General features: G+C 33.8%; 2 protein-coding genes across 2 annotated transcripts; both read right to left on the reverse strand.

Annotated features, from left to right (window-relative positions):
• On the reverse strand, positions 1-2,458 carry ATA1 (TAPETUM 1). Its single transcript, XM_086643222.1, has 2 exons — positions 2,307-2,458; positions 1-882 (listed from the first exon to the last, which is right to left on the reverse strand). The coding sequence occupies exons 1-2, from the start codon at positions 2,390-2,392 to the stop codon at positions 84-86; spliced, it is 885 nt and encodes a 294-aa protein (XP_086499348.1). The 5' UTR covers positions 2,393-2,458; the 3' UTR covers positions 1-83.
• Positions 2,421-7,352, reverse strand: LOC147564092 (plant/protein). The gene is made up of 11 exons (XM_086643205.1): positions 6,873-7,352; positions 5,927-6,029; positions 5,801-5,814; positions 5,120-5,353; positions 4,861-4,932; positions 4,649-4,738; positions 4,527-4,565; positions 3,791-3,895; positions 3,532-3,709; positions 3,306-3,415; positions 2,421-2,689 (listed from the first exon to the last, which is right to left on the reverse strand). Exons 1-11 carry the CDS (start codon positions 7,164-7,166, stop codon positions 2,600-2,602), a joined length of 1,329 nt encoding a protein of 442 aa, XP_086499331.1. The 5' UTR covers positions 7,167-7,352; the 3' UTR covers positions 2,421-2,599.
• Positions 7,353-11,993: the final 4,641 nt, after the last annotated feature.

An 11,993-nucleotide genomic window follows, 5' to 3' on the forward strand; every position in this document is an offset into this window, starting at 1 on the left:
TAACTTAAAATTCTAGAAATTATATTTATGGATGTAAAAGAAATAAATATTACTTCAACAAGTAGTTCGATAAGACATAATTGTTACTTATATATCATGTTTAATTTCATATAGGACGAAGTAAATCCCCCATCAACCACAAGATTATGTCCAGTGACAAAACCAGCTGAATTATCGCTCGCTAGAAAAAGGGCCGCTTGAGCAACATCTTCGACACTACCACTTCTTCCTCGTAATAAACTCCCTGATTCGCCAACTATCTTACTAACCTCCTCTGCCCTAATATCCTCATTCCCTGGAAATTTCCTATAAGCACTCACTAACATCTCTGAGGGTACTCCATGAGGTGAAATACAATTTACCCTAATTCCATGAATGCCCAACTCACAAGCTGTGCTTCTTACTAACCCTAACATTGCAGCCTTTGATAGTGTATAGCAATGAGAAGCTAAACCTCCCATAACTGCAGCTGAGCTTGAAGTACAAATTATCGAACCTCCTTTTCCTCTTTCTTTCATAGCTTTAGATGCATGTTTGATGCCATGAACAACTCCATATATGTTTACTGCCATGATGTCTTTAACGACGTTCATATCAATGGTTGAGATGCTACCGTTTTCACCCGATATTCCTGCATTATTGAACATTATATCTAGTTTGCCTTTCCATGTTAGTGCTAAATGAACGGCTGATTCGACGTCTGATTCTTTTGTGACGTCGCAATGGATGTAGCAACCACCAATTGAATCTGCTAAAGTATGGCCCAGGTCATCTAGGATATCGGCTACAATTACAGAGGCTCCGTTGGTTGCAAATAACTTTGCTGTGGCTGCTCCTATCCCTCTGGCTCCTCCTGTTATAATTGCAACTTTACCCTTCAACCTAACAATTATGGTCATAGTTATATGGGGTGTTCTTTACTAGTATAAGAAGATGAAAATGAAGTCTCACGGTTTACTCAAAATATACATTTTAGTGATTGCGTAACGGTTCTGGCCCATCAATCCATATCTATTATATAAAACAGAAGGAAAAACGATGACTGGGACAAACATCCTTATTTAATAATGTATATTGTTTAGGAGTCCCTCTCAAAATTTAAAATATAGTCCTTCGTAGAAATAAAGTTACCTATTTAAAAAACAATAATCGTTTCCTTCTTAGAAATAAAATAACTAATTTAAGAAAAAAAGAAACAAAATAAATTTCAAGGGTTAAAAATAGAAATTAAAATCTCTCTCTCAGTAAAATATTAACTAATTTAAGATAAAACAAACAAAAAGTTAATACAAAAAATAATAACTCATAAAAAATCTCTCCCTCTCTCAATAAAATATAACAATAAATTTCGTAACATTTGATTGATACAAGTGTCCGTGCCCTAGGGCACGGGATATACCCTAGAAAAACGAATTTAAAATAACTAATTTAAGAAAATCTATATAATAAAACAGAAGGAAAAACGATGACTGGGACAAACATCCTTTCTTAATTATGCATATTGTCTAGAACTCCTTCTCAAAATTTAAAATATAGTCCTTCGTAAAAATAAAGTTACCTGTTTAAAAAAAATAATCCTTTCCTTCTTAGAAATAAAATAACTAATTTAAGAAAAAAAAAACAAAATAAATTTCAAAGGTTAAAGAAAGAAATTAAAATCTCTCTCTCTCTCTCAATAAAATAATAACTAATTTAAGAGAAAAGAAACAAAAAAATAATAACTAACAAAAATCTCTCTCTCTCTCTCAATAAAATATAAAATAAATTTCGTAACATTTGATTTATATAAGTGTCCGTGCCCTAGGGCACAGGATATACCCTAGTAATTTAACATCGAAGAAATTATTTTGTTAATATGTAAGCTAAAGTCAACCGAGACCGCAACTCTATCAACCCATACCATATACCACAACTAAAGACGATTCAGTCAACTCCCATGGGCTAGGGCGTGGTCTAACTAGTTGTGTCTTCGCTACACAACTAATAGTAGTTCCTCTTAAATTTAAGACGAAGGTCTTCTTTTTGAAATTTCTCGCTAAATCATTAATATAAAGAAATAATATTTGGCCCGAAATTTTATATCGATCATAGGCTGAAGAGTGATGTTACTGGCTCTCATTGGTCAGGGCATTTCTCTCTTCACATACCCCGACCAACTGACTACATCAGCCATCGACCTTTGATCGAGTCAGGGCATTTCTCTCTTTCACATACCCCGACTGACTGACTACATCAGCCTTCGGCCTTTGATTGACTCCAAATTTCGGACCAAACAATCTTTCTGAACCAATAAAAGGGGGTCTAACCTTTGTTCATGGTGCAATTGATGATGGTTGTTCCCAAGTTCAAGCTGATCCATTTTGACCTCTTCTATGAGATTTTGTAACTTCATTGAAGAAGCTACTTAATATTATGTGATCTACTCAAACATATCAAGTTGTTAGAATAGATAAATGTTGTTGTGAAGTTGTTTGATTCCTACATAAATACTAGTTACACACCCTTTTCATGCACTAAAACTACTTTCAACCTTATTCAAATCTCAAATACAAAAAAATAAAATAAAATAATGAAAAGTTTGAATAATAACATGACATCTTCATGGCTGGCAAGTAACCATTATAGGTTCCATTGGTTTAGAGCTCTCTCTATTGCACATCTCTGGATCAATTGTTAATACCTTCTCCTCCTGTACCACACACAAAAGAAACATAGTCAGAATTTAATGAATAATACACGCGCGCGCACACACACAAACACACACACCAAGATCGGCCGATCTATCTTAGTAACTCAGGGGGGGTTCAGGCTCGGGATTAGACTGTATCGATCTTAGCCTTAGCTCCAGCTTTCAGATTAGTTGTATGTCTGAAATTATGAACTTTGGAGTTTAATCCGAATTATTCGCGTAGCTGTTTTGGGCTATGTATAAATATTATATTTGACACGGGGGGGTTTGAATATAGATGAATTAGTGAAATTGAACTCTGCCAAATTGCTAAACCCTATACAGTGGGCCGTGTTGTGCCAGCATGCCAACGCTTCGCCAACGGGGTATGTAGTCTCACCGTGCCATAGATGACTACACATTTTTGTGTGCGGCTACGACCCAAAACTACCCGTTTTTGAGTCGCGCCATTGGCACCCCAGAGACTTTGTCATGGAGAGACGTTACCACTAGACGGACGGGGAAGTGAGAATGATCCCCTGGAAAATCCGGAGTCGATCCCCCCAATACATCTTAATGGTAATATAATTGTTTATTTATGTCTCAAACTTAAGTTATTGAAATAAAATGTAATAACCTTGGCAAGGTTTCTCAAGTAAGTAGTTGTGTAGTTTCCTGTAGGGAAAAAAGCTTCCAAGAGATCTGCTAGAACAAGCTGAGGCTGAGAGACAGCACCATTGAACCAATCTGCTTTCCCAACAAGAACCAAAACTTATAACCCAACTAATTTTCCTATCGAAAATTTAAAGGTAGAATGAAGAAGTTTTACAATTTATATTCATGAAAAATATAATAACACTTACCAATAGAATTTGAATCTTGAATCCTTTTATCATATCTCCAAAGACTTTGCTTTTCAAGAAAAGTAAAATCAAATTGATCTTTATTTTCATTATCAACTTTGATATTTTGAAGAAATGTTGAGAGACTATATTCAAGTGGATGTGAAGTATAGGTCTCATCAATCACTACATCCACAGTCTGAAAAAAGAGGCAAATAAATTCAACAAAAATAATCTATTACACTAATAATAAAGCTGTTTTTTTTTTCATAAAACTTACACATAAGATAGCATGGAGCTCGTCCAAGTCATCGGGGATCGAAATGTTATATATATTTTTGTTTATTGATTCGTCTACGTTTTCTCCACCTGCATCTGTCACATACTGTTTTTTGTTTTTAATTAATTTTTCGTATATAGCATAGAGTATTTTGCAGTAAGATAACTTTAAGGGAAAACCAAACTAATTTTGCTAAGTTTAATTTGGCAAAGGACTAAAAATGAGAAATGATAGAAAATAAGAAAACCTAGACATACTCTAGACATACATCCTATGTGGCTTGCCGTGATTCGTTGTCCAGTGAACAGAATCATCAAAAACACGAATCACAACAAGTCACATAGAATATATGTTTAGAGTATGTTTGGATTTTCTTGTTCTCTATCATTTTTCACTAAAAACTAAAAAGAGAAATGATAGAGAATAAGAAAATCCAGACATACTCTAGACATACATCCTAAGGTGGTGTTTTATCTTAACTCAGATCTAACTCGTGTTTGAGAGTAATTTCAAAATGTTTTTTTCTTTTGGCTTGTGTGTTTGATTCACTTGAAATACTGATTTAGACTGATTTTAAGTCTATCTAAATCAAACATAAAACAAAATTGAGTTAAGAGTTTATTATCTCAATGAACCTGAAATGACTACTGACTCTTGATTAAAATAAGTTAGATTACGAAACTTGCGACAATATAAACACAAAAAACCACCTAAGAAAATAAAATGAAATTCATACCTTCATTTTGTATGGTTCATTAGTGAAATACCAAACATCCTACAAAGTCCAATAAAAAAGGAATGAGAGAGATGGATGATTAGTTAAGGATCTGCTTGGATTCAATAATAATTTGCACTAACCTGGCTAAACCAAAGCCAAGCTACAACTGGTTTGAAAGAGGTGGTTTTGCTCTCTCCAACTTTTGTCAAACACATATAATTTTCTTTAACCTAATTCAAATACATCCATTCAAAAATTCACAGTTTCATAAAACAATAACAAAAATAAATCAAAATTTCATAGCCAAATTCTCAAAGGAGAAAAAATAAAAAATAAGAGATTAGGACTTAACTGCCTGGTAGACTTGATTTGCTCTATCTTCCAAGTTTGCGAAAACTCCCAAGTACTTGATCCACTCCGCTCGCTAGAAAAGAGTGTAACATAAAATAAGTCTTAACTAGAAGTACATTGTTTGAAATAACCTAAAATGAATTTTGAGCTCTTTACTCAAACAAGTCAACCTCGGACGGGTCTAGATTAAGACAATTCAGACTCGGACAAGTCAGATTCAGACAATAAAAAAACACAGATACTGTAATTGGTAAAAGTACCTGGAGGGGAGTATCTTCGTCGAAGGGTAAGAACGTAGCAAAGTTGCAAGCTAGTTGATGGTGCTGTTGTTGTTGATCATTGGTGCTAGTAAAGTAAGCAGAGAAGATGGAAAGTTTATGCGAGTCAGTGTTGTTTAGAAGTTGAATTTCTCCGTCCTTATATGATTTTAATACGCATTCAGACGCCACTGACTCAGATGTTATTCCCTTCAAACTTCCTGCCACTCCTAATAGCTGCATTCAATTCATTCTCCATCATTCTTGCCCATTTTCATTACAACAACAATACTACTCAAATTTGGTTGAGTCAGACATTCAGACGAGTCAGAAAAAATATTCTGAAATTTGACTTGAGTCCAATCTCAAATCTGTCTTAAAAATTTGGTAAAATATCGTCCTAAGCAATGTGAGTAAAAATTTCATGTATATGATATTTCAGTGTCTCAACAAGAAGTATGCAATTTTTCTCGGGTAGCCCATCCCCTTCGACTGCACAACCTTGAAGTTAAAACTTTAAGTTTGGCATAAATCTCCATGAAATGAGTAGAAGGGAGATTCGAACCCTCAACCTCTATGTTGCATGCGAGACCATTTAGACTCTTTATATGGTGGTGTACCAATCTCAAATTTCCTAGCAATAAAAGAATACATTTTCAACTTACAAATAGTACAAATGCTCACCTCGAAGAATGATACTGCAAAAAATTCAAAGCCATTCGAAAAAAAAAAATATTGTTAGATTTTATGTGAAAAAATTATTTAAGCTACTAATATATATAATAAACAAAAAGAAGGTTGAAAGATTACCAGGGAAGTAGTCAGTGTTGATGGAGTAGTTAGAGAGTGGTATAACAAATGATTTGATTCTTGTTGTACAGTATTTTGTTCTATTCGCCATCCTTGAATTGCTCTTAAACATCCAACATACAATCATTTATCAATTAGACCAAATATTGATGGGTTAACTTTGCTAAGGAGTAAGAACATAACTAATACTAAGGCCATGATTGATTCTAAATGTGAAACTATATCTTAAGAATTAAGAATGATAAAAGTTAACAAGCGGTCTGAGGTCGGGCTTCATTTTAGTAGCCCAAGGCTCACGATTAGCCGATACCCGGCCCAAATGTGATGACAGGCAGGCTTTGGCCTGCATCCTTAATCCATAGCCCAGACCCATTTCCTCACTCAATGAGTCTGGTCCATGAATTGGAACCCGTTTTTATGACCATTAAACAGAGACACTGTGACTCTATGAGCATACGAGATAACAGAGAGAACGAGAGGCCCAAAAATTGAGATTGAAAGGGAGCAGAGGAAACAAACAATAATTAAGTCAATTAGTAAATATATCAGAATAGTGAAGATCTTGATAAGATATAGTAATTGGTATGGAACTAAGAGTAAATTGGTCAAAATTCTCTAGGCTGATTTTTAATTCTAGTATCCTATTTAAAATTTAGTACATAAATTTGTGCCTGTTTAGGCATATTTCTATGGATTTTCATACATTATGATCGGATATGTAAAATATATTTTGTCCTTTGGAACAAATCTCAATCGACCGGCTCGGAATCATCAATTGTACATTTGTACGGGTGGTTTGAGTATGTTAGCTAGTGGTGAGTGAAACTGATAAAATCTAAATGTGGCCAGAGAGAGAGAGAGAGAGAGAGAGAGCTCATAGATTAGAGTTTGAAGAACAAGAAATGGGATCAAGAATAATTGAAGAGTGGGGGGGATGAGTATGTACCTGAATAAGAAGGTAGTTCTTACCATCACCATTGTTTTTGATAACTTTGAAGGATTGACCATAATATATATGAAAGTTTTCTGCATCTTGTACTACTGATATATTTGCCCCACCATTAACAGATGATGATAATAATGATACCTTTAGTACTTGTTCATTTACAACCACTTCATCAAGACTACTTCTATTTTCAATATTATTGCTCTCACCATTCACAGAGATCAACAAGCTGTATCCATTAATCAGCAATCCCCATAACACAAAGTAGAATTGCATTGAAGAAGAAGTAAACATTGTGAGATAAACTGAGATTACTTTATTCTTCTATGGTCTTGGTACTTAAACTTCAAGAATCTAGCCTAGTTTAGTCTAGTCTAGTGTGGGTAGGGTGAGATTAATGTGTTCATTATGAATGTGAGATTTGCAGCTTTTACATACTTGGAGGTGGGTGGGTGATGACTTTCTATATAAAGTGTGACAGAGTCATGGTCTGGGTATAAAGATTTGTCTTGTTTAGACTATTACTATATCTTTAGATCTGGACCATCAATTTCTTAGTCATCAACCCGTTATAACATCTCATCACTAGTAAGTTTTGGGATCATTTTTTGAACCAATGTTATTAGTATTATAGACTATAAAATATATGTATTTTGTTACAAACAGCTTCTGAACGATGTTTTTTATAACATGAGCAGAGGAAGCATCAAAGACAAGGGCCGTTTATAGTACAATAAATGTTCCAAAAATTATATGTAATTTATTGCACATTATACATATTTTTTCACATAACAGTGACCTTGTGATGCAAACTAAAGTTATGTTTGTCTCCTAACACATTATGAAGTTTAACAAACAGTATGCATAATTTATTCCATTATACATTATATGTTTTGTTGACAAATGTATATGTTTTCTTTTTGTAGTTTTGCTGTTACTTATGGAATTTCCTACTAAAGTTAGTCATTTGTTTCCTAGTGGTGCAAAAGCATTTGGATATGCTCTTCGACAATATAGTGTAAATGTTGTTTGTCCTGCTCAAGACTACATATGTTCTTCGACAATATAGTGTAAACGATTTTTTGTAACAGAATGTAAACGATGTGTAATGTAAAGAAATTATGTGTAATTTATTGAAATGACACACATACAGTTGATAAATTATGTTGTATACATGACAAATGTTGGTTTCCTCGTCATAAACAACACATAATTTACGTATTTGTTTCATAATTTGTATTTGATGTGTATTTATGTATGAGTAAAAACGAAAACAAATGTTGTTGTAATGTTCTCAGAAAAATATACTATTCCCAAATCTGAAAATTAAGTGAGAGAAAGTGATATATATGTTTTGTATATTAACCCCCAAATCACGCTAAATTGATCCCAGAAAATATACTCTTTCCAAATCTGAAAGTTTAGTGAGAGAAAATTGATTTGAACCGAAAAAAAATTACATTGTAAGATAGAGAAAATTGATTTGGTCTAAATCTGTAAAGAAGAGAGAGAAAATTTGATTTCTAAATCTGTTTAGAGGAGAGAGAAATTATGATTTGATTCTATACGTTTTTTGCTAATAAATCTCCCAAATCACGCCCAAATTTGATTTCCTTCTTTTCAGCGTTTGATTAGTTTCTGGTAATGGCGTTTCGAAGATTTGGGTTATGGTTTTTGAAAACGTTTCGTTTTGGAAAAGTTTCGATTTTGTTTCCTATAATTTATCCCAAATTCACGGTTAATTAAGCCGTTGAAATTTTCAGTCCGACCCCACAATTTAAAATCCCGCGAAAATGGTTTGGGACACGGATGTAATTGTTGTATAGATAGTAAGACTTTTTAGACCCAAGAGCAAAAGGACTAAAAATCCATTTTTTGACAAGATTGGACCCTACACCCTTTTTAAACATTATTTTGGTCTATATACCCATGGACCCTAATTTTAATCAAATTATATTTCCAATATGTACATAAATCTCTATTTATAGAGAGTGACTATTCTAAAATGATTTTCTATAAAGAATCATATAAGTGTTCTCGATCGTTTCTTTTCAAGTCCAATAATTTCGTCATAAACAATAGAATTAATTCAAATATGGTAAATTTTCATCATAAACAATAGAATTAATCTCTATTGATAAACTGCTTCCACCGAGACTCGATCCCAAAAGCTCATGAGCTTAAGATAGATTTTCTACCGCTACACCAAAGGGTGGTGGACAAGATCCAAATTAATTACACTTTATGTTCAAAAAGATATAAAAATGTTATCATGTTTTGATCTCGGAGCAATAAAAGATGGTCGCGACTTTGGGGAATAAAAAATAATCTCCGGGGAACAAATTCTATAGGGAATCCATGCTTTTTTTGTACATTCTCGGGGGAATATTATTTTTTAACCCAAAAATTAACTTGATCAAACATTTCCCCCATAATCTTCATCTTCTCTATCACCTTCACCACAACAACTTCCCACCACCACCATTTTGACCACCACCATTGTCTCATCTTCTCCATTTTTTTATTCTCTTTTCACACTACTGTTATCCTCTTTCTCGGTCTCTCCATCTCTCTCCTTTCACTCTTTCTTTATTGCTTTCACTATCTATGTTTCTCGATCTCTCACTGTTTCTCTCTCAATCTCTCTTTGTTTCTTGATCGATCTCTAATTTTTTCTCTCTCTCAATCTCTCTTTCACTATCTATGTTTCTCGATCTCTCACTGTTTCTCTCTCAATGTCTCTTTGTTTCTTGATCGATCTCTTTCTTTATTACTGCCATATTTGCTTCTTCAAAAGCAAAATCTTCTGAATTGTAGTCAAATTTTGACTCATACAATTCCTCCTCAGTGGGAGAATCATTTTCCATTTTATCATTTTTAAGTTCATCTGTGCTTTCATAGAGATGAATTCCAGCAAAGTTACCTTTGTTAGGTTTGAACTGTTGAGGAAATCTCTTATGTTGTGAATTAATTTCTTTTTTACTTTGTGGATTCTTGAGAGTATCATCAGGAGCATATCTATAACGACGCTTAGATGCATAATGTCCCTATCTCTTACATATACCACATGGAAATGTGGAAAAATCAAATGCAGAAGATGAATCTCCTGAATTCTGATTATTTGAAGAAGAACTTTTATTGAATTGAGAAGATGATTTACCTTGATCAGATGGATGAGAATTTCTATATGATTGATAGGATTGAGAAGATCGATTTGGATGATTAGACCTATATCCAGGTTTAGGAGGAAGATTCTTCACATAATAGGTTGAACTCTCATCTTCTTGAAGTTGAATTTTCATCCATTGTTCATGATGGATTATACGAGTTCTTAATTCAGCAAATGATATAGCTGTTCCTCGATTGTAAATAGCAATCACAAAAGGTCGATATTCTTTACCTAGACCTTTTAGAACTATGCGACTCAACTCCTTATCAGATAATCTTTCATTAACAGCTACTAAAGAATCAGAAAACACTTTGGTCTTACGAAGATAATCAGTAGCTGAAGACTCACCTCCTTTGATATTTTGAATTTGCTCATGAAGAGAAGCAATTTTAGCCTCATATTCTTCAACATAGTTTAACTCAAGAAATCTCCAAATTTCTCTTGAAGTCTGAAGACCAAGAACATCAGAGGAAATCGAATGTGTAAATGTTGCCTTCATACAAGATTTAACAAAGTTATCAGTCTTCCGCCATTGAAGATAAAGAAGATTAGTAACCTCAGTATTGTTTTCAATGATCGATTTGACTGGAATTTCAACAAAACCATCGACAAATCCATATAGATCAGTACTAATTAGAATAGCTTCGAATTGATCATTCCAAATCAAAAAATTAGATCCATCAAGTTTTTCAAAAACAAAACTAGCTATATTAGTAATAGAAGTATTTGGATGAGAAAGATTTGGAGAAGAAACTGAGTGTGATGAATGAGAAGCCATTAGAGATCAATGAAGAAGCTGTAATTTCTAGTGAGAGAAAGTGATTTTCGATGAAGATTGAAGGAAAAAAATCACAAGGCTCTTATACCATGATAGAAATTAGAGACAAGAGATATTTCATTAATTCTCAAAAACAAGATTACAGATAATATTCGATTCATGGAGCATATATAACTCCTACAATTCAGTTAGAGAGAGAGAGGGAGTAACAGATTCGGTTATAACAACCGTAACTTACCAAAGTTAGTTTAGATTTGTTAGTTATGGTTGCTTATTCCATTCTTGCTATAGGCACCACCTGGCTAAGTATTCTTATACTTATATTTTGACACTTGAGTAACACCTTCTTCTTCCTTTAGCTTTAGTCTTCATACACCTAGATTACACACCACTGTATTCACCGTCAAGATTTATTATTTAAATCTAATGGCAAAAAATTTAAAGGAAAGATTTAAAATTTTGTTAAAGTTTCAGATATCGGATATTATCTGATATCCGTTAATATTATCGGATACAGACATTGATTTATAATATCCGTCGGATAATTATCGAATAGCTTATCGGATACGGATATGGGATATGCCTATATCCGATCCGATAAGTTACCGTTTACAGGCTTATCAATGATAGTGTTGGCAGGAGGTATTAGCATTATCCTAAGGCGTTTCAACCCAAAAAAAAGGCATTATTCTAAGGCATCACAAACTAGAAATAAATATTGGTTGAATAGGGAGTTAACTTGGTGGTGATGGTAAAGTAGGGCAAAGAGAGATGATAACAGGTTAGTGAGGCACAGAGTAACAAAAAATTACCTAGACCTGATTTCAATATTTTACTTGGTATTGGAAGGAGGTGGAGGAACAGAAGTACAGAACACCCGTGACTATGAGGGGCCAATTGTCTTGTCCTGTCTTCTATTTTTCTTTCTTTTTATCTCCTAGTGAGTGAATTGTCTCTCCCATTCTAATCATGTGCATCCCAATTCCTCCCATCCCCCACTAACTACACCCATATCACCCACCATTGCACATAGGTAATACTAATGATTCCGTTAAACAAAAATCACGTTAAACAAAAACCAAAATAGGAGTCCGGTTTATACGGACGAATTTTAATTGGATTCGTCGACATTCGAAGTTTCTTATGTGGTCCAAGTTCTTTTGGTTGGAGTGAT

The sequence above is a fragment of the Eschscholzia californica genome, unplaced genomic scaffold (genome assembly GCF_041429995.1).
Source record: "Eschscholzia californica isolate CP2 unplaced genomic scaffold, dmEscCali1.0.p SCAF_1, whole genome shotgun sequence".
Classification (NCBI taxonomy): Eukaryota; Viridiplantae; Streptophyta; class Magnoliopsida; order Ranunculales; family Papaveraceae; genus Eschscholzia; species Eschscholzia californica.